The 27,706-nt window shown below is 46.0% G+C and overlaps 1 protein-coding gene across 2 annotated transcripts in view; it reads right to left on the minus strand.

Moving 5' to 3' along the window:
* dennd2b (DENN domain containing 2B) overlaps window positions 1–27,706 on the minus strand; it is a 57,939-nt gene that overhangs the window by 2,565 nt on the left and 27,668 nt on the right. For both annotated transcript variants that reach the window (XM_036543607.1, XM_036543608.1), the window contains exons 4-17: window positions 26,294–26,439; window positions 20,299–20,444; window positions 19,431–19,646; window positions 18,118–18,214; window positions 17,919–17,963; window positions 17,027–17,211; window positions 16,085–16,194; window positions 15,544–15,613; window positions 13,690–13,767; window positions 12,841–12,981; window positions 11,964–12,112; window positions 3,821–3,998; window positions 1,353–1,394; window positions 368–479 (exon numbers count right to left, since the gene is read on the minus strand). In XM_036543607.1, the coding sequence (XP_036399500.1) occupies window positions 368–479; window positions 1,353–1,394; window positions 3,821–3,998; window positions 11,964–12,112; window positions 12,841–12,981; window positions 13,690–13,767; window positions 15,544–15,613; window positions 16,085–16,194; window positions 17,027–17,211; window positions 17,919–17,963; window positions 18,118–18,214; window positions 19,431–19,646; window positions 20,299–20,444; window positions 26,294–26,439 (1,715 nt within the window). The remainder of the gene's footprint in view (window positions 1–367; window positions 480–1,352; window positions 1,395–3,820; window positions 3,999–11,963; window positions 12,113–12,840; window positions 12,982–13,689; window positions 13,768–15,543; window positions 15,614–16,084; window positions 16,195–17,026; window positions 17,212–17,918; window positions 17,964–18,117; window positions 18,215–19,430; window positions 19,647–20,298; window positions 20,445–26,293; window positions 26,440–27,706) is intronic.

A 27,706-nucleotide genomic window follows, 5' to 3' on the forward strand; every position in this document is an offset into this window, starting at 1 on the left:
ATGCCCTGGCTCATGCATTACATGTATTGTTTTCTGTGCAATACAGAAGAGGGTTTTATATACCTGAAAAATGTTACTTTACATATGACTACAGTAAATTGTTGCTTGTGCAGTTTCCCAGAATCCTCTACCTTATCGCCACCCACACATATTTCTTTGTGCAGCTGTGCTGCAGACAGTGAAATGAACACCACATGTGCCCTCTTCCTCTTTATTGCTGGCTCACAACACTCAAATTAATACAGTCAAACTGTGTATCCCATGAAGCTGAGCATGGATATGTTGTTGGATATGTTTACTACAGAGGTGAACTACAGTTCAACAGCTAGTCCATTCACAGGGAGAACCTGCTAAGTCACCCCTTTACCTTCATCTGATTCGCTGTCCGAGTCCGGATTGATGATGTCATTCCTCTGTTCCAGAGCCTGCTCCAAAGCAGCCTGAAGTTTCCTTGGTAACAGTGTGGCCTCGTCATCCATCTATACATTGTAGGCGTCATAATTAACAACCAAGGTCCCACTGATCCATACTATTTCTGGCTCACTGATGAGTAAAGCACTTTAAAAAAAATCTCACTTTTTAAAATCCTTACCTCTGATGCTTTGAAAATGCATGTGCAAAGCAAAGGCAGTTTGGACAGTATGGAGACTCATGGTCTGTTAAACTGCAAGCTTGTGTTCTATCCTTGCACACAGGGAAGGCACAGATACTATTCACTGCAGCACCACTAAAGACTAGGATTGTTGCAGAACAATAGCCTTGCGGTTTCTATTGTGATTCTGAGGCTTTTAATAAAACCCTTTGGTCTGCGACGCAAGGATGAGTCACACACCGCTGCCGGTTTGCAGAGAGTGGAAACTGGAAATGAGCCCGTCTGCTGCGACTTTAGTGAGAGTACAACACACCAGAGAATTTCTTCAATTTCCTGCGCAGTCAATTTTCTAAAGATTCTGAAGATGATGGAATGAAGAGAGACATGCTAATCTAGTTTAGCTTTTGGCACTCATAAAACACAGGTACTGTATATAAAATAACTTTGAATGTGATCTGACATCTTTCCACTCTGAAAACACTGGTGTGGGCATGTCTGTCTTTAACAGTGGGTGTGGTTTAGTGTTAGCCGTTGGCAACATTCACATAACTGAACTGAGGGAAATCATGCCTGTTTCGTTTCCCCAAGAAAAAAATAATTATATATTACGTTTTATATCCCTGAGGGGGATTCAGACAAGGTCAGGATTTTTTTTGTGTCAACAGCTGCATTAAACTGTCTGTCTGAAATGTAATTAAGACATTTATTAGAAGACAGCATTATTGAGACCTCAAGAACTTCAGATTTTAATTTGGTTTACCTGTCTGATGAAGCGGTCTGTACCCAGGTCCACCATCAAAGCCTGAATTAAAAGACATATCACAAAAGAGACATACTTAGGTCCCCTCTAAAAACTATGTATCCACTTCCCACATGAGATATAGAATCTGCCAGAGATAATAAGCAAGCAATACCAGGGAAATAATGAGTTCTATACAGCATGAAAGGACAAAAGGAATTCTTACAGAATGTACTCAACAACTATGGGAAGAAAGCCTTAGGAACACAGATGTTTGTTGACTATGCGATTAAAACACTTGTTTCACCGAGTGACGGATATTTTGAGATGGCAGGCCGTCACGCTCCAGCAAAAGGGCAGACCCTGGCCGAGTTTACAAGTGCAGTAGTGGCCAAGTGCTGAGCTTAAGGATGACTGATGGCTTCTCCTCCTCAGCACTTTGCTGCCAAACCCACAAGGAGGGCAAGATCCAGCTACTGGGGCTGCGCTGGCACCAACCCGAATGCAGCTGCTGGAGCCCCGCCCACTCATTCCAGGAGGAGGCGGGGCCAGGGCCATGGGAATTTAACGAACAGCAGATTAAAATAATTACTGCCGATGGCGTGGGGACTGAGGTCAGTCATTTCCCTGCTTTTCCATTTATATAATACTGGTAATGTAACTACTGTTTCATTAAGTGAACTTAGATGCCTCGTGCCTCCCTCCCTCTCCAGTGTGTGCTATTATAACACACAACAGGTCAATGACACTTCTATCTGGTCAATGGCTTTTCACAGCATGGCCGGCCTCTTACCATCAGTGACACAGTGACAGTAATGGCGGACTTGCTCTCTGTTTGACCTCCTGCAGATTAGTTTTGGGAATTGAGGGTCAGCACACAGAGAAACAGAAGCTAAGCGTCAAATTAAATGATGGCTACTGATGGCTTCTGTGTGTGATCCAAATTATTCAAACACAAACAATTTGCTGCATATTTTACTAAACTAAGCACTATTCTGACTCTTGTAAGCTCTATTCATAAGACTTTGCGCAACTAATTGTCTACCCTCACCTGCAGTTAAACTACACTGCTTCTCAAGTTAAACCTCAGTCACTCAGAAGATTTTAATCCAGATGAGAAAACGCAAAAACACCCTTCAGGATATCAGAGCGATAATGCATGCGGGGCGATCTGAAGATTGTTTAGCAGACCGTAGAAATCGACCGTTTGGAAACCGGTGGGCATTTGTTTCTGCAGCTAAATTAATTTCCGCTAGGAGGACCTTTTGTGGTCATCTTGAAAACGTGCCAGGTTCAAGCCTTTGGATCCCGTTCAAGCTTTCAAATGGGCAGACTTCCCCTTGTGGAACCGTGTCCCTTTGGGATGGGGGGTGGGAGGTGGGGGCTAATAGCGTTACCCCATGAGCACCCTGCCAATCTCCTGACTGGTGTGAATCTTGCCTGTGACTATCTCAGTGTAACTAGGGCTACTGCATTGTGGTAAACATTTTAAGAAAACGAGCAGGATAATTTACTGCATAATTCGGCCAGTTGCAGACATTAAACAGCTAATGAGAAACAGAGAAAGCATTCCTTACAGTCTCGTAAAGGAAAGTAAAAGGACCATGAAATGATACAAAATCTCCAGCCTCATGATACAGGAACGCGCACATGTTTAAGGACGATATAAAAAAAAAACACAGATGTAAAAAGGCTTGAGTTAAAAGGGGAATTTTAATTTCCTGGGTATTTCCTGGGAATGAAAGATGTCGCAACGGGTACTCGTTTGATATGCCACACAGTAGACTAAGCTTTTCAGGGATTCAGTGATGAGCGATAGAGCCAAATCCAAGATTTGTGATTGTGTGATGAATAGTATACGGTTTTGTAGGATATATGAGGTTCATGAATTATTCTGTATGAATTACAGAATAAATAATGGGTACTTTGGCTTCATGCTTAAATAAATAAAGAACTTGTTCATGCAGAACACATTGTGAAATCTGTGGTCTTTATTTTCAAAACACGTTTGATAGTAAGCACCAGACAGCAGGTTCAGTTTCCTGGGTGGGAAACTACCGTTTTACCTTCAGCAAGGTGCTGAGTTTTTTCAGAAAATATCCAGCTGCCTAACTGGATGACAAGTAAGCTATACAGTTCAAGGTTAAGGGTGTCTGCTAAGCATATAATAACGCTGAAAGTTCCTGAATTTGACACCATGTGAAGAGAGGCTCCTCAGAGGATCTAGAGTGATGCTTGAGGTATCTAGATGCAGCAACAACCATGTAAAAAGTAAAAATAAATGTACAGATGCAGAATAACCATAAGAGCTGCTAAGCAAAGGAATCGGGGAATGATCTGCATTTACTCCCTGCTTCACACGCACATGGTTTGTTGTAATACTATTATTTCTACCTCCATTTATTAACTCTCGTTGATATATTCATAAACCATCACTAATGGCTCATTAACGCAGGCGGAGTGTAGGTGTGCGACAGTGAGAGCCCCACCTCCTCCACAGGGAGCTCCTTGAGTTTGGGCAGAGAGCTGGACAGCAGGCCCACCAGGAAGGGCGTGGGGCAGCAGACGATGTCCACCATGGAGGCGGGCAGCACAGGGATGAAGGTGTGCTGCCAGGAGAAGGGGTACAGCAGGGCCACCATGGCATGGACGCAGCTGGACAGGGTGCTGGGGACAGGGATGGCACAGACAGAGGGGCACAGGTTACTAAGCAATATGAAGGCATCTTCATTACATTACATTACATTACATTATTGGCATTTAGCAGACGCTCTTATCCAGAGCGACTTACATCAATTACAGGTTTTTACAATGTTACCCACTTATACAGCTGGATATTTACTGAGGCAATTGTGGGTTAAGTACCTTGCCCAAGGGTACAGCAGCAGTGCCCCCGTGGGGAATCGAACCAGCAACCTTTCGGCCCCTTATGACCACTATGCTACACTATGCTACACAGCCATGTCATTTTTTTACCATGTGCAAATAAAGTCCTGTGGGATAAACTTGTTTTGTTGACCCACACCATGTGTTTTGGTTTGTTGTGATTCATTTTGTGGTGTCGCTTTCAGTTTTGACTTCTGCAGGTCAGCAATCCAATGAGAACTGTCTCAAGGTAACTGTTTTGTGACTGCTCCACACTAAAATGGACCAGTGAAGCTATATGATGAAACCTATTACCTCTGGATAACGTCTGTGTTCTGTAACAGCATGTTTAAAAATTGAAGAATATTGATGATATTCAAATTTAAATAGATGTCTACACTACATGACTGTTAACTCTGTGTCCTATTGTTCATCTGTTTATTCCAGGCAGCCTCTTTTTACGTGTTATCATTTTCATTCATTCCTGTAATGCATGTTGTAAAGCTTTCTCCGGCAATTTATTTGCTAAGGGTATTACATTATATTATAAAGGGCAGAGCTGAACAAAATATGGGTTATCACATTTATTTTCCCAGACACTGCTTATAATACAGCAGACAAATAGAGCATTTAGGGCTCGCCGTTGCCAGGTTTTGCTGAGTAGAAGTAAGCAAATTAAACTGCTCAGCAAGCATGTTTAGAAATCCATTCATTAGTCATTACAGCATCTAAAAAACAACAGAATACTCTGCAACTACTGCTTAATGGCCACGCTGTAACATTTTGTATCTCTGCAAACAATTACTGCCGTATTTGGGTGGCGAACCATTTCTGCCAGTTCCCCTGGGTTATTAAGAGCATGTTCTTTTCAGGTTCATCCTGACTGGTTTTCAGGACTGTCTGAAATCGGCATGCAACAAGGCGTTCTTTGTCTGAAATAACATCCAGTCTGTGGCTGCCAGGAGCGAGATGCCCGTACAGGACCGGGAGGAGCAGGAAGCACTCAGGTTCATCTAGAGTATGGCAGCTTGTTTCAGAGGTCTGAAAAATGAGCACCAGATTGGCGGTACTTTTCCCTCGCTCCATCATCACACTCGTTACCAGGATGAACCGAGGCATGGAAGACACCCCGACTGTCCCATTATGACAAGCCGCCAGCCCAGCTCTACAGAAGAGCTTTTTTTGAAATAAAATGAATGGCTTTTTAAGGCACCCCGGATAAGCCCTCCTGCCGAGTGACTGAATGAAAACGCAATGTAACCATAAAAGAGACAGCATCTGAAATCTGTATCACAGGGATATGTCCTGAGTGTGTTCTTCCAGCATCATTAAAGCCTGCATTACTTTCATTTGGAATTGGCACGCTAAAGAAATAACAGGACAAAAAAAAAAAAAAAAAAAACTGCACTAGTCGTAAAAGTTTACAGCCGTGAGTTCGCGGTCACAAGTCGTCTTTCTCATGACTCCCTGCCTGTTGACACTGCCCCCCCCGCCTCCCTCATCACTCCTGTAATTACACAGAGAAAGTAAAAATAAACCACAAAGCCCACTGGAAAAAACACACACAGAAACTGTGGCAGAAAATAAAGAACGGTGGATCAGGAGTGAGACACATGATCGTGCGTGACACGCCAAGACGCCACTTGAGATGATCGTCTGTTAAGAACCAGAGTTTTACGCAGAAGCTCCGTGGTTGCAACATCAAGCACATCCCAGCTCAGACACAATGCTCCCGATGCTACTGCGACATTCTGGCAAGGTATCACATTGTTACAACATCACAGCAACGTTGAAAGAACATTAGAGGTGTGTCGTGACAAATGGCATGGCAGGTATCAAATCCCTGGCCTCAGAACACTCCCTCCACGGAGGGAGGCTATGAATGAATAAATAATCACTTATAAATTCGCTCCAAAACCCAAGAACTACATGCATGCAGTGAAGTGAATCTAACTTTGCAACAACAAACTCAAATTTTGCAACTCTAACACCTGTAAAGCAATTATGATTATTGTCCTGGTTAAGGAATATGCCCTCTTAAGCAAGGGCCTGCTGATTCAAATAAGGATATAATGCACTTACAGTTTTTATGTGAGGTTACATGTAGCAATTTGTAAAAGTAAAAGTGGTGAAAATAATGCAAAGCATTAGGATTTGCCAGTTCCGAGGCAAGATAATTATAATTATGGCACCACAATCACAGCCAGATTTTTGAGCATGAATGTATGAAAAATGTGAATGGTGGCTCCATTTCATTGAGCGATTTTTCTCAGGGCATCCTGAAGATTTACCGCCGCCTCTCTAGGACATGTTAGAACATGGGCAGAGAGAGGTACCAAATTGGAAACCTTATACCACAGGCAAAAAAGAGGGATCAAGACTGCTGAGATTGCAAGAAACGCAACTCTGCCCCTTCCGTGAGGGGCTCATGGGAAAAAAAATTCAACGTGCAATACAAAACCATCATTACAGTCCAGAACTGCCATTCATCTCTCTAAGAAAAACACCAGTGTTGTCACGGAGGGACCTAAAAAAAGATGGCAGATGCAGAAGGGGCCATCCCTGGTGATTGAGGGCGACTTTGTGTTGGCTTTCTCCGAAGGAGATCTGTTAGCATAACAGACCGGGGAACAGGAAGGACCCATCTGTGGGTTTAGCAGACGTGGATGAGCTTGCAGATCCCCAGGAAATGCAGGATCAAGGGCTTACTCTGGCCACCCTGCAGGTGCAGGGAGAGGCCCAGCCGGAGGAGGGGGGTGGCCGGTGCCATTCTTCATTACTGTCTGCGCTGCGGATTCCATCTCTCAACAATGCGCCGTCCACAAGGCGTGACCAGGATAGCAGACTCGCACATGGGGGGCTGAGTCACAGAGCCCGCAGCCAGCAGCTCCCCACCCTACCCCTGCTCAACATACATCACTGTGCGTGTGTCTATATACGTATATGCATTTCTATATGTGTCTGCAGCTATTTGTGTCTGTCTGTCTGTGCGCATGTGTGCAAAACTGTATTTGTCAACGTGTGTTTACGTGGGCGCGTGTGTGTCTTTGTGTGTCTGTGGGTCTATATGTGTCTGCTTATTTGTGTGTATATAAGAGTGTGGGCTAAACTATTTGTCAATGGGTGTGTTTGTGTGGGTGTTTGTATATCTTTGTGTGTCTATGAGTCTGTGTGTGTGTGTGTGTGTATGTGTGTGCGTGTGCGTGTGTGCATGCGTGTGTGTGTGCGTGTGTGTGCGTGCGTGTGAGTCTGTGTGTGTGTGTATATGCGTGTGCGTGAGTGTGTGCATGCATGCGTGTGTGTGTGTGTGTGCGTGAGTGTGTGTGTGCGGGGGCTCTATGTGCGTGCCAGTATGTGAGAATGCACGGCAGGAATGCCTTTAAACCCTCTGTTGTCAGCACACAGGGTCAAAGCGGGAGTGTGGGAGGGAGTGTTCTCCTGTGCATGCACTTGCTGTAAGTACTCAGCCCTTCCTGTAGGGTACCTGTCCCGCCTGTAAGGTCGGCGTCCCAGCTGTAGGGTCAGAGCATGTCCCCTCCCAGCGCCTGTGTCCCTGTGACTCTCCATTAAAACTTTCACCGCCTCACAGACCACTCCCAGCCACCTTAATTGGACCCCGACACTTTCATCTGCCAGACACTCAAACCTCAGGTAACCTCTCAATTTCCACTTCACAAGGCTTTTCACACACACCAATGGCCTGAATATGCATATTAGACTTGCCGTCCACCACAGACTGCATAAATGTAGTCGGCCGTGTTCCAAGGGGCTTTTTGTCACGTTTTCCAGTGTCCATGTCTGCTTGGATCACACGTCGCTGGAGCGATTCCTCGCTCAGAAGCGATTGTGTTTCCACTCGCGCACGGTCACGGCTGAGCTGCTCAGGAGAGCGCGGTGAGAGGACGCTACTCCTCACCGACAGCATCCATATGTTCCTACTGAATCAGAAATAACGCCTGGATTGAATCAGACCATTCCCATGTGGCTGACGGTGAAGTGATGACAAAAGTAATGAGAATTTCAGCTGGGGCCCAGGCCCCTGGGTTGCAGAAGCAATTTCCATTCTCTCAGGGACATTTCCCATCCATTTCCATCCTGCCTGCGCTTATGTGGAAATTGTAAAACACACGAAGAACCTGTTAGGATGTTTTATACTCCTTTGCCAGCGCTGCGTTGCACAACGATACAAGCTGTGGCCCGGAGTTAGAATGACAGATTGACAGTACGGTTTGTTTTCTGGCAAAGCGCACTGCTGATTTTGGAGGCTTGGGAAACACAATTCACCTGCAAACATCCAAGAATATGGACTTCGAGTGTGGGAAAGAAAGTGATGTATGTATCCTAAAAATGGGCATGTGCCAAAAAAAAAAAAACTAAAAATGGCATGGGATTGCAGGTTGTGCATATGCAGTGGTGCAGAGGCACTTTGTGGTTTTGTCTTTGCTTGTCTTTTCAACCTTCAGATTCCATTCCTTGAGATCCAGCGGAGCAGACAACACAGAAAACCAGAGATACAGAAAACCACCAATCGCTGGCGCTGAAAAAGAAACATCTTAATTCACCATGGTCATGGGAAAACCTGCCGACACGGAATGCCTTCTCTCCCTTTCCCCCTCGCTCTCTCCGTCCGTTTCCAAACAGTACAATAGAAACATTCAGTAATTACAGCGCCACAGTTACAGAATCTGCCAAGCTTCCACTGGACAAAAATCTGTTGGTATACTGGGGGAGAGGCAATTAAATTATCTACATCAGCGAGTTACTTCAGCAAATATGCCCAGGGCAAGGAGAGACAACTAGACGCAGAGAAGCTTCTAAAACCAACAAGCACACACTTTTCACAGAGGCTTCCCTCTTCTGGAAAGAGAGTGAAAACAAATAAAAAAGAGGGAACCGTGGAAAAAAAGCATGTTTTCTTTGTTACTGAGATCATCAACCTTGGTTTAACAATGTTTAGGTAATTCTAATCGAATAACAACCGAAGGACTAAAGAAACTTGCTTTGCCCTATTTGGAGTGGAGTCAGCAGTTTGATCAAGTGTTCCAGTAACTGTCTGCGTTTGATGTTATAAACAAGCAATTACAGCGCAAACGCTTGAGGGTTGCTATTCATTTCATCATGCCTCAGTGGGGCAGGCCGACCTTGCTACACTGGTGTAAACCCCAGCCCTTTGTAAGCTGAGAGCCCAGACTCCGGCTCAGCAACCACACATCACCTACTCCCCACAAGCCATCGCTGACCAGCACATATACAGAGCCTGTTTGCGAAATCCATGGGAAAAACCTTGACTGATATGGATCAGTTGGTTTCTTTCCCCTTTCGATTCCCGCCAGCGGTTAGACGCTGCTGGTGTCCCGAGTCACAGGTCACACTCTGCCACCTGTTCACTCAGTTAATTTTTTCTCTGATTCTGCCCGGACACCTATAGATTCCCAGCTGGACTCATAACTGACCCACACAACAGCTGGGCCACCCCATTCTAGGGCCTGTCTGGTTTCTGCACCAGTTTTCAAACCCACCCAAAGGGGCCTGCTGTCTGGATACCAGCTTTTCGGCTGGATGAGGTCCTGTTACTTACATTAGAAACCAGCTGTCATTGTCACCTCAGGTATAAGCTTGAGGGAGTCGCTCAATTCAAGCATTAATTTACCAGGAATAACACTATCATGACGTATTCTGACTATAAAGGAATTAAACTGAAAGACTACAACTGTATTGTGCCACTGTTCCACATGAGCCATTCAGGGTGCATGGATTGAATGTTAAAAACATTTACCATGAGCGCTGTGAAACATTATTGCTCTCCAGATTACAATGTTGACATAAGGCAGGTTGTGACATTTACAGGGTTTCAAAGTATGGGCTGGGTTTTTTTTCTGTGACAATACACAGGGCAAGACATTAAGCAAACTGACACAACCCAGATTCATCTGAGTATCCTTGGCTGCAGCCGCTCTTAGGGTTTAGCCCAAGCAGATACTGCACTGGAAGTTATATCTCTGAGTTCACCGTAAACAAGTAGATCAAGCCTTGACTGGTAGCAGGCCCATAGTCAACTACTACAACTATAGCGGCTCCAACTTTGATTGCAACACCTTGCATTTTAAATTAATATCCAAATGATGTCGGTTGGAGACCTGATATGACTTGAGAAAAAAAAAACAAACATGTCTTTCCTGCGTGTGAAAGGTACAACCAGTGCTGTTTCAATGCAGCACAATTACAGAGATGAGAAGATGGCGCTGTTGGTCAGCCCCAGCAGTGAAGGTCCGGCAGGCAAATCAGAAGGGGCGGATGTGGGAGTGGGGCGGATGGGGGGGATGTGCATTCTTTCTCTGAGGCATCACTTCTCCCCCCTGCACCGGGCCTTTACGCCAATGTTTGTTTAAGCTGTCCTCTGCTGGGTGCATGCTCCGAAAAAGCTTCGCACTGCGCCTCAGGGTTCCGAGACCGGATTGGGCCACCCGGTCCCTCGGGACCCCCCTGCCTAAGTACCCCCCCCCCCATCCACAACACCACTACTGCCGGCCCTCCCCAGGATGGCAACGACCTACTTCTAAATCCAGATCCCAATCGAAAACGCAGATCAGGGGTGGGGTTCCGTTTTTCGCTGCTGTTGACGGTTGGTGGCGGGTGCGGTCTTTAAGACGGCAGGGGTCATTCATCATGTAAAAACCGTTAAGCCCCCCTGCTGGCAGGACCGCAGGGGGAAGCCTGCTATTAGCAAAGTGGAGCTGAGGGTTGGTAGCCCGCTTGGATCCACAGAGCAGTCCGCCGCTGCCAGTTTGGGTAAGCTCTAGGCCTCCAGCCACACATCCTCAGCCTCCACTGCTTTTGAAACACTGCAAATCTTTCATTCACCATTACAGAGATCACTGATTTACTGCTAGGGATTACTCCCTTCCAGGATAAGGCAGACCTCACAACAAAGTCCCTGATCTCCCATTCATAGGTGGTATTTGAAAAAGATCAGCCATGATGTAGACAATCCCCGAGATCTGCTGCCACAGGTCTAGACATATGAAGTAACTCAGTATGGCGCTGTCTTGAGTTATGACTCTGACCAGAAAACAGGAAAAAGGACCAAAAAAAAAAAAAAAAAAAAAAGCCAGGCTGCTGGATGAAAGCAAAGTTGAAAACATTAGGGGGAAAAAAAACTTGATAACGTCCATTTTATGCAAGACAGATGTTATTCACATGGGTTTGAATTTGTCTGCCCACTAACCGAAATGACATCCGACATCCGTGAGAGCCGAAACTGGATTATGGGTTACACGTGCGGAAACCCTACACCTGACATGTTCATGGTGGCCACCATGTGCGACAGAGATAAAACATGTGGGGGTTTCTCTCTGTTTATGGGCTCTGCAGTGAGAGGATAATGCCATTGTCAGCGGGTATGAACTGCACTGCAAATGTACTGCAGCACAGCAATATAAGTGAAGGAGCAGGGATACACATTTCTTTGTGTCTGTCTCATCTTTCTGCTCAAATAGGAAGCTCCAGTGCTGACTGTGTGGCTATGCTAGCTGTGGATGTTCTGTTTTATACTCACTGCTTCCAAAGTGTTCATGATGATTCAGCAAACCAGAAAGCTTACAGATTCAACAACAGAGAAGGCAATGCTTTAAAAGTGAAGCACGCAGAACTGACTACCTAGTCGATACAAAGTGTATCTATGGACTACGTGTTCAACGTGTTTGGGCTAGGAAGGCCTCCGCGTTAGTAGTGGCATATCGGAGTTATGAAATAACTTCAAATTCTCACCTGAGCTTGTCGGCCACGAAGATGACCCGCCGCTCCAGGAGCAGGGAGGCGAAGACGCGAACCACCTGACGCACACTCAGGCAGCTGAACAGGCTGTCCAGATCCACATGCTCCAGACGAGAGTCCGTTGGCCGTCGCAGCTCCATCACCTAGCAGAGCAGAGACACACTTCCTTTGACTGGCAATGTTATATATGCTTACTGAAAGACAAAGCTCATTGCTTTGTCCTTCATAGGACATTTGAAGCAGTATATTTGACTGCTGTCTGAACAGTTTTATAAATAAAGTAAATGTTGTAAAAACAGTTTACCTTATTTAAGTTATCATTTACTAGGTATTGGTATAGTCTGAAACTGATTTCCGGAAAACGTAAAATAGGCATTAGAAAATGAATCCAAGTTTTAAGATGACAGTACCAAGCACACAGGTAAATGCCTCAACACAAGACGGACTTATAAATGCTTGCTATGTCAAATCAAACCCTGTCATTGGTTTTCATTTTCTCATAGAACAACCAAGTGCCTTTTAAAATTCCAGCAAGCACATAACATTCTAATGAGCTTGCTTTCAAGCATGTGCCAGCTGGGATACCACTTGTTTATATAGCTGGCTTTTACTGGAGCAATGAAAATTAAGTATCTACTTTAAGAACACAACAGCAGCATCCTGTTTGATTTGAACCCACAACCCCACCCCGCTGCCCTTAGCAGAGACGTGACTCCCAAGTGAGGACTTCACTTGGCTTCACATTAACCACTTATTTAGAGGCAAAGAACATGCCTCGCCACTATTGTATTGATCCTGAATTAATGTTAGGATACCTGACCAGACTACCACTGTATTAATCCCAGTTTACATACGCTGTTGTTGGACTCACCTCATTCCCTGCTCCAGGCAGGAAGGTTTTGACTTTGATGGTCTTCCCCGGTGCAGGGAAGGGTGACTCCATTAAGCTCCTCATGAAGGGGTACACCAGGGCAGCCGAAATGCCCCTGCGCCTCTCCACTTCGTCCAGGATCTGCATAGGGGACAAATGTCACCCTCATCAGGTGAAACTCCCAAAAGTCACTAATCATCATCATTAACACAGTAAAATAACTGCAATAACCTGTAACACGGCTTGCCAACATCTGACATGAGATGACAGACTCTGATTTTACAAATAAGATTTTTTTCTTCTCCTATATCTTTACCTGGCTGATTTGTACCAGTGGAAATGGCCACTTTAAAACCCCTCTCCCATCAAATGTTCCCTTCTTTTCATGTTGATTAGAAACAGTTTGGAAGCTTTTCATTTCTGTAAAAGGCATTAACAATTACAGTCCAGGGCACTCCTCCAACAGGTGTATTTTACAGTCTGACCTGAACTTGAGAGAAACTGTACTGGTTTTGATGTTCCCTTTGAGCACACAATTCTACCTTTTAATATGCAGACGAATCAAAGCACGGGAGAAAATCAAGGGCTTGCTCTTTCATGTCAGCTTGGTTAAGGGAACGGCAAAGACAACGGTTTCACAAGGAAATACGATTGAAAAATACACACGACAGGGTTTATGTCGAACAAGGCAGCTTTGATCTCCAACCCCGAGAGTAAAGCCAACAGAGTCCCCCGCTCAGCCCTGGAGGTCTGGCCGCGGGGGAAACATATTCTTCCTTATCACTCCCTTTCCCCGGAGATCGGGTGTCTGCCTTTTGTTCTCTTGAGCGAGCGAAACCGTGATCTCACCTTGGAGAACAAGTCGAAACAGCCCAGGCGGCTGATGACACAGTAGACCTCGGGTAGACGGGGGCCTTTCCCACTGGGCTGGAGGAGAGAAAACGAAATGTCATCAGTGACTGTAAAAACCTCCTCCTGGAATGGGTTTGGCTGATGGGGTAGAAAGCATGTAGCAACAGATAAGTGATTGCATGGCATTTCTGATCCAGCATGGGAGACAGCGCAATGTACAACACGCAGCGCTCATTTCGCAATCTGCTGAGCAGGACTTTCACACACACAGGAAACCCAAGGCTATGTTAAAAAAAATGACATGGACCTGCGTTCATTAACAAATACATTTTTGACAACTTCAACATGAATTAAAAAAATTAAATGAATTGTTTATTAATTCATTATAATTAGGTTACTTTCATGAGAAGAGAGAGTGACATTCATGTAATGTCTTAACCAGCATTTACCCCATCTCAACATACTGCACCTGTATTTATTTTGGCAAAGTATATGAGCTTTTTCCTGGTGGGTCTGATATCGATAAACTGACAGATGTGCAGAACCACTTTGGGCGGCAGACTTTTAAATGGAGGAAGCTTTTCATCCAGAACAAATCTCCCCATCGTAAACCCCTGATCTCATAGTCCATATCCTCCTACAGAAGTCACAAAGCAGCTCATTTCACACATACAGACACATACACAAACACACTCACACACACACACACACACACACACACACAGACACAGACACACAGACACACAGACACTCGCACACACACATACACACACAAACCACACACACACACACGCACACATGCATGCACATGCACACACACACACACCCAATCATATATTAGGACACATGTACACGCGCACACACACATACCTACACACACAACTGCAGATGCACAGGCATACTCTGACACACACACACAGGGAGAAATCCTAGTCGCTGTGTCCATATTAGGCATGAAACTTTCTCCTCTTTTGTCCAACTGCATTGAGTGATTAAATCAAGCATGCGGGGCTGGGTTAAAATCACAGCGCTGAATCCTAAGGAATGCGTCCCCCGTGCCAGCCCCTGGACATCCACCAGGCAGAGAGCACAGCTAAGGGACAGTGCAGCTCGCACTTCCTGCTGGTGGGGGAGAGCACCATTAAGAGCTACCCAGTATGAGTGAGGCCTGGGTCACAGGCCTAGAGAGGCCATTCGTTCCAAGAACCACACATCATCAGTCACTGTCACGGAACAAATGGTCACACGGAACACACACGGAACACACAACACAAACACCATCACCCCAACACAGTCACACACACACGCATGCACATTCACAATCACAACACAAACAACCCCCATCGCACACACACCCACACCCACACAAACAACCACAAACAACGCAAACCCCCCCGCACATATCCACACATATGTCCAGCCACATTGAAGATCAGCAAAAAAAAAAGCTTCAGAGAAAATAAACCGGCGCACCAAAGGCCATTGTGACACATTGCGCTTTACAATGACAAACTTAGACATTTTACCGCTGCTTCTGCTTTCATCCCTCCCTGAGAAAGTCTCATTAAATGTAAGGCTTGAACTTTATGAGCCTCCCACTCTGCAGTAGGGGCGAAAAATAGCCAAAACTGTGCAAGCAATGTAGGACCGACTGTCATTAAAACAACATCCATTCGCTCTCTGTAATTACAGCCCAGATCCGTGAGCTCATGCAATCATTATTATTACGGCTCCGCGGCATAAATATGCAAACTGCATAAATAAACACGCCAACAAAATGAACAGAGATCAGCGGGGGAGGAGGAAGAGGAGGAGGAAGACGAGGAGGAGGAGGGGCGGATAAGGGCTTACCAGCAGCCTCCTGCAGTATCCAAAGCGTCGGCTCCCGTCCTCTCCAGTCAACATGAAGGAGAAGGTCTCACTGTTCAAACATACACAGGCACCATCACCGTCTTACCCTCACTTACAGTACCAGCCGAAAGTCTGGACACACCTGATTAAGATAACGGGAAACATGCGATCAAAGACACTTTCATCTAAGCACTTATGCCTAAATTCTTGAAACCTGATTCTTAGACAAATATAAATAGCGAAGTTGATGCCTATGTATGAATTTCTTTCCAAAAAAAATGTCTTTTTAAAAAATATTTTTTGGCTACTTCTATGAGTAGGTGTGTGAAAAGTTTTTACTGGCACTGTAGGTTATTATTATTGCACAACAATGGAAAAAAACATCCATCAATTGAATTCATGTCACAATCATGCTGTAGCAATGCTATGATGATCTGATGTCTCTGCAATGTTGAATGGATGTTACACACTGGGATACAGACAGCTGCACACCGGCTGGCAGTGGGAGGTACAGACGGTATTCGTGGGTTCAGGGCACTACCTGGTGTACTCGGACACTGGGCTCCAGTCCTTGGCATCCGGGAAGCAGAACTGCGGGATGGCCTTGAGCCGCTGCTCTGCCTCCCTCATCTGCTTGGTGGGCCTCTCCAGCTATGAAGAAGAGAAAGAGGAAGGTGAAGGTGCTTGTGAGAACTGCAGCCCCATACATAAACGCAGGTACAGTCATACAGTCTATTTCCTAGGAAACCGCAGCTACAGGGGGGAATACTTCCCGATGAAGCTGTTTCTAAAGCATTTAACCCCCCCCCCCCTACAGTCCTCCATGCTGTTCTGCTACAAGCCCAGACATCCATTGTGTCGGGCCTAACTTGGGCCGGGAGCCCACATAGCTCAACTCCCCAGGGGACTCTATGGCAGCTCTGAAATATGAAGGATACATTTTCTTTTGCGCAACTAAACAATTAGCTACCATGGTGACGGTTTCCTGGCTATACCACTTACACGGGCCAGGACACCCTCGGCCAGTAAAAGCAAGCTCCCACCTCTGCTATCGCGGCATCTAGACCCTTAACTAAAGTGGACATAATGAATACTAACAGTCAGTGAGTAAAAACAACACAAGTAATCTCAAAGAGAGACTCTGGGAATAAATGTAGCGCTGTGTAAATATAAGACGTTATTACTAACCTCCAAACATCACATTGGTTTAAATTCAAACGATGACCTACGCTGTAAGCAAGCTTGCATTTAACAACCTACAAGCAAATGAGCCACAGCTGGTGCGTTACTGGCAGCCCTCAAGAGCTAAATGACCTCAGAGGAACACAATGTGTACTAGGAGTAATGACACAGTAGCAGGTTGTGAACCGCCACATGATGGGAACCTCTCTGTGGCAGGGATCCCTGCTTCCATCGTGCTTATGTGAGAAGGAACACGGCAGTTAAGCTAGAGCGGGGTCCAGGTCTAGCATGCTGTCGTTACCTTGGGGAACTGGTAGGTGACCTCGGGGGTGTAGGAGTTCTTGGTGGGCTTCTTCTTCAGCGACACCACCACAAAGTACTCGAAGAGCTCCCTCTCCTGCCACTCGATCAGCTGCAGCTCCAGGGTGCGGTAGCTGGGGGCGCGGCGCAGCATGGACTGCAGCTTCAGCAGCCGCTGGGTGTGAGCTGGGGCAGAGTGGAGGACAGCACAGAGACATGACCATTGACCATTACAGTGGTCGTACAGACCAGGCAGTCATACAGATCTCTGGAAGTAGCAGGCGGCAGTGCAGTATAGTGGTAAGGAGAAGGACTGGTAACTGAAAGGTTGTCGGTTCAACTCCCTGCTGGGGCACTGCTGTTGTACCCTTGGGCAAAGTACTTAACCCAGAATTCCCTCAGTAAATATCCAGCTGTATAAGCGAGTAACGTAAAAAACTGTAACCTATGTAAGGTGCTCTGGATAAGAGCGTCTGCTGAATGTCAATAATGTAATGCAATTATAGCAGTCATACATCTAGCACAGAGACATCAACACAGTCATTACAGTGGCCATACACTCAGCACAGAGACATCAAAACAGGCATTATACTGGTCACACACTCAGCACAGAGACATCAGCAAAGTCATTACACTGGTCAGTCACTCAGCACAGAGACATTGACACAGGCATTATACTGGCAATACTCTCATATATACTCACAAAATGCAATCATACCATATTAACCATATTAAACCTTAGTGCTGCCAACAGAGGCAGGGCATGTGTGGCCATTTTCCCTTCACAGCTCTGTGACAGAACAAAGGCTATGGGCCAGGCTGAGACTCGTAAAGCCATCACCGAGCCTCCCTCCCAGGGAGAGCATGTTCATCTGCATGTGGCGACCTCTCACCTTTGAACCTGTCATCAGAGTCACTCTCGCTCTCGCTGTTGTCATCTGCAAACAGACACAAGATGGACGAGGGTTTACTTAAAGCCGGAGGGCAAACATATGAGTGCATGTTTATATTTGTGAAACATCACGTGGTGTGACTGACACATAGATATGGACCCGAGTTGCTTAAATGGATATTAAAAGGACAGCACACTACCTCTCAGAGAGGAGGTCTCTATGCTGGACAAGGAGAGTTTCTTCAGCCTTTTCTTCCCCCGTTTAGAGGAGTAGATGGAGTTTATCCTCTGCACCAGCTGAAAACAAGAAGGGGAAACTGTTTATATTCTTTTCTAAATCATGAGAATACTAATGCACAACAATTCAATAAAGGCCTCTTCTAAGGGGGAGTTTCTTGCCAATACTACCAGTGTTTGTTTTCCTCTGTAATGGGAACATTCATTTTAAAATCATTTTAAATGTACTGAACATTTCGTTCAACAACTAGGACCCACGGCGTGATACGGCCTTGCAAACGCAATAAAGAAAGGAGCTCGGTTCCAGCTCAGTTCTTCAGGACAGGAACTGTGAGAGCAGAAATGTGCACTGGGGGGAGGACTTGTTCCAGAGGCCTTCCCCGAAAAGTGAATATTTATGACAATCACACAACGAGCGGCTCTGGTGGCGAAGAGGTCTCAGAAGAGACGTGCGGTTTCGCGAGCGGCGACCACGGAGCGGTGGAAAAGCCATCACGGCTCCGCGGGGCCTGAGAAAGACTTGTGCAGTCCCGCCAGCCGGTCTCTCACGGAACGGGGAGTTCGAGTCCTGCTCTCTGGCCGTACAAGTGCTCTGGCAAACGGTGGATTCAGGGGGGCTGAGTGTGTGTGTGTGTGTGTGCGCACTTGCATTTTTGGTAGTGTCTGCATGCATTTTCAGGAGAACTCGCATTCACTGAGTGCAATGCCATGCATGCATCATATCCAGTGTCTCCATGGTCTGCCCAATTTAAACTTCATTTCGAGATCTGGGCTGTGTTAACTTGGGGTTCGACGAATTGGCACATATTTTTGTTCTTGTCCCATTCTTGTGCTCTGAGCCAAATCTATTTTAAATGCAATTGAACGTGTTCTCCTCTGGCAGTAACCCCGGTGTGGGTTTATTCATTAGAAAACCTTTAGGGGCAGGCACACAGATCTTGGGGAGGGGCTCTCATGAATCATGCACTATAGCCCACATGACTGGTAAGCACAGTGAAGTGTTTACCGATCCACTAGGGAGATGCATGAGGGAAGCTGCGATATAACCTCTTTCACGATAAGACTGCAATGCAGGATAACATCTCAGTCGTTTCTCACTCACTGATCTGAGATTCCTACTGGGACCCAGTACAATTTGAATCAAGGTGAGAACAGACTGTACTGCCACGAGGAAACTGATCTGGTGTGCTGTGCCTTGCTGTGTCAAGTTGTGTTGTATGTCTCTCTTTCCTGTGCTGGGCTGTGCCGTGCTGAGCCGTGCTGGTCCAGGCCATACCTTGGGGACCCTCCTGTGACAGCGTGAGCCCAGGGTGTCGCTGGCGCTGCTCAGGCTGTCTCTCAGCAGACTGCAGGGGGAGGGGGGGGCACTGAGCTGGGGGAGGAGCAGCATGTCGTCGTGGCTGTGCCGCTTGGACAGACGCGAGGCCCGGTGGCACTTCCTGTCCGTGGCACCTGGGAGGCGCAACGATTGGCTGCCGGGTTTGGAGGGCAGCTGCAGGGGGGAGGGGCGGAGAAGAGCATTTAATGCACAATACACTGTGGAAACCTGGCTTCACTTGAAGGCCAACATGGAGAAAAGCGTCCGCGAAAGCCATCTGCAAATGGCTGCAGCGTAGCACGATGGTGGCGGAGATATCCGTTTTTTTTTTCCACAGGGGCTGGCCTTCCCCATGACTCAGATCAAAGGGTACATTCATAACAGCAAACATGATACGGCCTTAAATCTTGCCAGGCACACATACCTCCCACATGACACCAGAGGAGCATTTTCCATTCGTTTGAGCTAATCCCCGTCCTCAGCCAATTTATCAAAAAAATTCTTTGTAAAAACATGCACCAGTTCTGCGCCTGGGCTCCAAAGAAATGAGCCACAGCCAGTTTAAGAGGCCAGCTTAAAATCTAAATTTCCGCCCAGACACATTAGCCTGGCGGATCACACCACCTCGGCACATCAGAGGACTTCCTCTTTCACAGCACGGAGGGGGGAGATTTTGCCCTTCAACAAATCTCTCCGTAAATCCTGTGGATCTCGCCATCTCACACTCTCCAGGTTTGCCAGGCTGTGCTCCAGAGCTTCAGGGGCGCGGGTGGTTCGTTTTACCAAAGGAAAACACACGGCTCCTCGATTAGCAGTAACGAATTACCTGGGGAGGTGTACCCGACTTCCTGTCCTGGGGGGTCCACATCCTGTTGGGCGAGTCCCGGGAGCTCTCGGGTAGCAGTCGGGACTTCCGCCCCGCCGCCCGGATCTTCAGGTCCACGTCTTCGTACGGGTTCTCTTTGAGAGACTCTGAAGAGATGAGGGGGCAGAGGGGAGCTTAAGCTTAAACCAAACACCAGCTGTACAACAGTTGACTCAAGAAGAAGGAAGTAGAATGTTTAGAGAGGTGGGAGAGACCGAGAGAGAGGGGGAGAGAGAGAGAGAGAGAGAGAGAGAGAGAGAGAGAGAGAGAGAGAGAGAGAGAGTGAGAGTGAGTGAGTGAGTGAGTGAGTGAGTGAGTGAGTGAGTGAGTGAGTGAGTGTGTGTGCGTGTGTGCGTGTGTATGTGTATATGTGTGTGTTTGTGTGTGTGTGTGTGTGTGTGTGTATATGTATGTGTTTGTGTGTGTGTGTGTGTGGGGGGGGGCCAGACACCCCGGTGTGGAAGCTCAGTTTATGGTACACACCAGATGAGTCATGCTGGGAGGTTTCTGTCCAGACTCCTTGGCTGACTCGACTATGAAACATACTCTGTCGGACAAGTGCACTGGTTCCAGAGCGCCTCACTGGAGGAGCACGCTGACTGTCTATTTTGTGACTGACATGACATTTTCGCAACATTGCTGTGAAATCGCAACAGACTGACACTGTTGTTATGATGTTACAGAAACATTAGCCATATGGATATGCACCACATTGGATCTCTACACTGACAAGCACACTGCCTTCCTACAAAGCATTCTGGCACTAGATACAGGTAGGCTATCTGTATATGAGTCAGACACACACACACACACACGTGAGCACATAGTCCCTGGCACCTCATGGGTGTGTATGTGACAACAGGAGAGGCAGAGTGGATCTCACACTGATTTGCCCTCACTGGTTTCCGTGGAACATGACCAGTCTGTAAAATCTTGTGTAACACTTTAAACAATGTCCATTTCAACATGTGCTACATGAATCATATTTTGGCAGGGTCTAAAGGTTTGTGAGAAAGTGAGCACTACACTAAAAATGAAAACAGAGGAAAAAAAAAGAGTAAGAGCATTCTGAATGATGAAAGCCATTTATTATATCATAATGATAAGAAAATAGCTGAAAGGGTTTTTGTATTGCTTGAGTGCAGTACAGTGCGTCTGTACTTCCTGAACTGAAGCACATTCTGTTCTAAGTTTCCTTCAACCACAGCCTCCCTGGAGAATATATTGGGGATTTGAAGAGCTCCATTACATTGAATCCCTATATTTTATTAGGTTTTCCCTCTCAAAACGGTCATTTGTCTTGCCGTACATTTGCTATGCAGAGCCACGCAGCACTTGTGTCTGGCTGTACAGTATCTCCACAAAGGATCCCATGGAACTTGTGGAATTTTCAGGGAAAGTTCTAGACCCCGTGAAGCTTTCTATTGTTTCTCATCCGAGACACAGTGGACTGCTTATCTGGTGGTCATTTGACTCTGCAGCTTCCAGGAGGTGCTTGCCACAGCCCTGTGGTTACATAAGGACATTTCCCTATCAGTCTGTTTCATTCTTGCTCGGCCTTATTTCAGTTCTTAATGACACATTGCTGAATATCTGAAACAGTGCATTAGTCATTGTGTATAAGACTACATTGCTATTACCATGTAAACATAATGTAGAGTTGAAATAATCAAGAGCTTTTGGGTCCTATAGTATTTTATTACAAGCACAATGCATTCTCCATAAACTAAGACCCGACTTCAGACCAATGAAACATGCAAAATGACTCCATCCTCTTCTAGTCTTACTATATCCTCATTGATCAATCTGGCCAACAGTAACCGCTCTGAGAGATAATAGCTTCAGGAAGACTTCGTGGAGCCTCTGCTCATTTTTTTCAAAGGCGAAACATTGCGCACATAACAAGAAAATAACATGGATCCTTAATTCCACTTCTCTGATCCTACAGCCATGAGTGGTCTTCCATGTCAAATTGACACTACAAGACTGGAGTCTGAATGGGATTCTAGTGTGCTGCCATATATCATTACTGTTGGAAAAAGAAACAACGGCGAGGCCCAAATGACCCTTCATTGCACCGAAGGAGCTTTGTAATAAAACTAAGTAATGACAGCGTGTAGCAGAAATGATACGTTTCCCAGGCTGTTGATGTAGCGGAGGGTACCAATCAGCAGCTCTGGTTACAGAAAATCAAACAGTCACAAGAGTAGGAACACCTCACTGGCACACGGAAGGAACTCCGTGGGATATCCTCACTGTGCCTGTGAGTACACCATGGGCTTGTGACAAATCAAATGAGTCAAAACTCCTGTAAATGATGGCAATTGCAATATACTCCACATAAGAATCACCCTTAAAAGGATATGCTGCTTACACATGATCAGACTGCTTCGGACAAAACAATATAATCCATATGAAATGTTGCACTTAGCAACCTAAACCACAGACAAACCAATCTGGGTAAGTGTGGTCCTTAAAAAGGGAAGCCTGCTGAACCTATTCATTCACACATCAGCCGAAAGCACTCCTGACAACACGGGGAAAACTGCAGAACAAACACTGGATTGGATCATACAAATCCGAGGGGGCAAATGCAGAAAACTGTAGCTTTCTGTTGGTGTTACTGTGTTTGACAGAAAACACCAAAGTGGCCGGAAAAACCTCCCAGGATTCACTTTGACGCATCACTAAACAGTGGTATCTCCATTTCCGTCAGGTTTAGCATCACGATAAACCTCTGCGAACACGCCCTAAAGTGTTTACACAAGAGGCTTGTGACTGAACAGGCAAAACCCTTTCAAATATTTCCAACCGCTGATTCGACGGTAAGGAATCCCTGATTTTGATCAACATTGAAGTTTAATAAGTTTTCAGCATTTCGGCAGCATGAACATACGCCTCTGTGAGGCTTGCGACCCTTGCGGCACTCTGACAAAGAGCATCTTTATTCCCGATGGCAGACTGCACCGCTGAAAGCTCATACAGTTGAGCCCGACTCAAGGCCTCTGACTCAGTGAAAGAATGCAACATGAGCTACCAAAAAAGGAGGGCTCTTACTGTGTCTGCTTGGGTTTAACTGAGATCCTTCAGTTCATCTATGACAGTGTATTTCTACTGGCATGACTGTACCCAAGACTATCAGAAAGAAATGTTATCCAAAACATCTCTGTTTCAGGGGTTCATACTTTGAAATGGAAGGTAAGGCACCTGACATGCCCCAGTGTTTGATACTGCCTTGAGCTTATGTGAAGCAGAGGAAAAAGGGTGTAATCTCCCAGACTGGAGCAATGGCTGTGGTTTTGTTGTGTGGACAGACAAAAGAATGTGCTTTGTTCTGACTACAGGGTTCCTTAAAGTTTGTGTACTCTGAGCCCACTTGGGTAAGCTTTCACATCCACTACATAACTGCTACACAATACAATGGCAATCATAACCACTTATTAGAGTTTAACATCATTACAAAGCTCTCAGTGGTATTCATTATGCAAGTACTGCTTCCATTATAAGGTTGCAATGCAGGCACAACCAAGGAGCTGAATGAAAAACACACTGTAAGCCAATGGCACTCTAACCATTTACCAATGTAGACTACATGTGTGGCCCAGAGTATGTTCTTGCTATTCCGATGTGAAATTGCTTTGGATCCTACATTGTTAACACACATTTTACCATCCCTGTTTCATGCAGGGTTGTTTACCTCTCCCTACAATAAACAAGCCATTCCTCATTTCCCCAGCTATATCAGGCAGACTTTTCAGCATGTCAAAAGGATTGCATCGTCGCACCTCTGTACTAATAGGGATGCAAGTTTGTAAGGACTGGCTTTCTGAATCATGTCCTGCAGCTGTGATGTCCTCATGCAGTTTGTGAAATCCTTCGGAGAGCTCTGACCGGGCCCAAGCTGTCTGGGCTGCAGGCTGAAACCCGAGAGCGAGACCAGGATAAAGTGCTGCTTATCTCCCTCTGCTGCGGCCGTCTTTAAAACAGAACAGCTGACCTGCAAGCCACAGCTTGGCCTTTCAGGAAACCAGCATCGCATGCTTTCATCCGAGCCAGCCGTTTCAGTCTGGAACGAAACCATAGGGGAAGGCCCGGAGCGCCACACAGGCAACACGCTTCCCAGGAACTGATGCGCATTCCCTGAAATGATCATCCTCGTCCCCCAAGCCCGCGCTGGACGTGATCTGTGGACAATCGGACAATGGCCTTCTGTTGCACTGTGGACGGAGATCACCCGAGTTCCATTGGAGTTCCAGTGTAAATCCATAAACTTTCTCTAGCTGTCGCTCATCACTACTAACACAAGTATTTATTGTACAGACTAAGCATTAAGAAGCCCTCTAGGGAGGCTTCCAGGCTTCACACTCATTGTGTTGGCATTTCTGTCCAACACAATCACAACAACTGAAAAACATCCCATTTGAGAAGGAGTCCCTAATCAAAATACCATTCTCTCATGTCCATAAAACATACTGGACAGGTGGCCGCTTCATAACAGCAGAACCTCATCACAGAAGGCTCGAAACTTATCACTTCAAAGCCTCAGCAGCAGGGATGAGATGTACGTCTGGCCTTAAGTAAAAGGCGCGCGCGCACGCACACACACACACACACACACACATCGCTGCCACATGAAGCTCCTTCAGGGTGCTGACGGTTCAGCGGCTCCAGTCCACGCCTGAGCATTAAGGAATCTGGCTCGAGAACTGGACGGCGCTACATGCCAGGACTTGGCCGGTGGCCTCCGCAGGAATGAAATGTGAACGGCTCTGTGCATACAGCGGCGATCTGCACATCACTAAGACAAACAGGATCTGAAAAAAAACCCTTTCCACAGGTCACGTATTTCCCAAAACACCACTTGTGCAGGCAACAGACCACTTCCAATGAGAGTCAAGCTACAGTTCAGGTGGTGATATGAACTTCGGACTAAAAGCAAACAGATGCTCATTTGTGTCACTTTATTCTGATTCTTAGCCTGAGCACTTCCAACTCAGAGCAAGTCCTCGTAAATCTCTACAATACCCTTGGTTTTGTCCTGATGTATTAAATCACAATCGCAAGGGTATAGTGTAAGAATTCAGCCTCATTACTGGTATAGGTTGTCACTGAACACAATGTAAACTAACCGAACCACAGTCAATGGCAGCCAGTTCTCCCTACCCTTACACACCATGTTATGACTAATAAAATAAAGTACAGTTTGATTTTCAGCTGAAGACGTTAAAAAATAAACCAGAGGTTATGTATGACCACAGACCCTATTGCACAAGGCCATTTCATAAAACTTCAGACTTTTTAAACATAACCAGCAAAGCCGTAAATCAATATTTTACATAAATAAAATTTTGATTTATAAATCCCCAAACTATTTCAGGCGGCTAATTTGAGCATTTCTCGTAGAAAGGGGGCGGCATATAAATATAAACCATGACTGTTAAATTCCTCTTTGCTAAGGGAAAGCCGGGCCTTTATTTGCTGCATGACTGCTGGCTTGTACATTCTCACTGTCTGGGGACAGTCAACAAAAGCGCACAGAAATCAGAATGAGGAAGACTGACAGATTCTTCTGGAATCTGAACCCCATTCTGCATCTTGTTTCCATCAAAAAACGTAAGGAGCACATTAAGGTTCCACATACTGGCATGGAATAGTTCTCAAAAACCCTAAACCATCATGCAAATCCCTGCCAGTCAAGGTGAGGGAGTTTTCTTGGCAAGTCTCATTGTCAGACTGTGGCCAACAGACCTCCCCTAACATCCACCCACTAAGCGAAACTATTTTACAATTCATTTCTTTATGAAGGATGACAGCTTTTTGTTAACTTTACACATTGCCGGGAAATCAAAGTGACTCAAGGTGTCTTGATAGAACTTCAGAGGGTGCTGTGAAGAATTCGGACTCATGGCTTTCAAAGTCGCATGTCTCTCACCATTACCCACAATTCCAGACTCACCCACAATGTCCTCGTAGGCATTCTCCTCTAAAGTGCTTTTAGAGCTGGGCCGACTACGGGTCTCGGTGGAGGTGGTGCCGTTCTCTGTGGGCGACGACGGGTAGGAGGAGGGCAAGCTGGCAGCATCCTCCGACTCACACGATTCCCTGGGGGGTCCGACCAATCAGAGGATGGGGGGGGGGGGGGGGGGGGGGGGGAGTGAGTGATGGAGGCAGAGAGAGAAGGAGGGAGAGGAAGAGAAGAGTAAGTGGACAAGCTTTAATCAAGCAGGATGTGCTGAGGCAGTGAGGTGCAGTCCTGCAGACTACTCTCACTCCTGACCTCATGCACCGGGTGATTAAAATCAAGAGGGACCACCCGAGAAGATCAAATCCACTTCAGACCCCACTTTAGGCCCAGTATATTGCTCATCTCTCAACAGCCTTCACTGAGGCCGGCAATTAAGCGCCGAGGAAAGATCTAAAGCACCAGACCTGTTGTTTCAATGTACGCCGATCTGATTACACAGGCCGCAACATGCACTCCAATCGGAATGTAATTTCCTGTTTGTTTAGACTGGACAAAGGTGGCGCAAGTGTTTTCATTGTGTGCACTGGCCACCGCATGAAAGAATGTTTCAGTAAACTCGCCAAGGACGTCTTTCCCAAAATCAGCGTGGCAGGATCAACCCTGGTTCAGTAATGACTCATGGATGCCGAAGTGTAAGCAAATGTCAGGGTGGCAACAGGGTGTAAAGCCCTCGTTCTCACAGAGAGGAATTTCATAGGAATGGAACCATCGCCTCAGGTCAAGAATTTGAAAAGATTCTTTCCCAACATGTTATGGCCATTGCCTTATTGGTCACTACTGTCAGTCACTACTCTCAAGAGCAGTCCAGGAACATGAGCAGAGGGGTGAAAATAAAAAGCACTGGTTTTATCAAAGTCTCCGCTCTCCTTGGCATTGTTCAGCCCAAGACCAGGGGAACCAGACTGAACATATTCCGTTTCTGTGCCGAACGTCCCCAGCAATTTATAAAACAACACTCTTTGTTTTGACAAAAGGGTTACTTGGAGGTTTTTGAAAAGATTAAACACAGCCTTGGACTGCAAGCGTGGAATGTTTTACGGCCTTGGAATTCTGCGTTAGATTACGCACCATTTTAACTTATCTGAAATTTACTGTAATAATCTTAACAAAAACTTGAGTGGTTTATGCCAAGGTCGAGGTGATTTCACATAAAATCACCCCTCATAGTGTGCGCACGCCACATCCACTGTGGGCAAGATCTATCATTTATGAATATACTTTAAAATTGCACTACATTGACTATTAAAAGTGATAAAAATAGGTGTTAATAAACATATCTATAATAAGAAATAATAAAATAAGTGTTAACAGAGATCTACTTTAACTAGTCTGTGCAACCCAAGT

Source organism: Megalops cyprinoides, chromosome 13 (genome assembly GCF_013368585.1).
Source record: "Megalops cyprinoides isolate fMegCyp1 chromosome 13, fMegCyp1.pri, whole genome shotgun sequence".
NCBI classification, from domain to species: Eukaryota; Metazoa; Chordata; class Actinopteri; order Elopiformes; family Megalopidae; genus Megalops; species Megalops cyprinoides.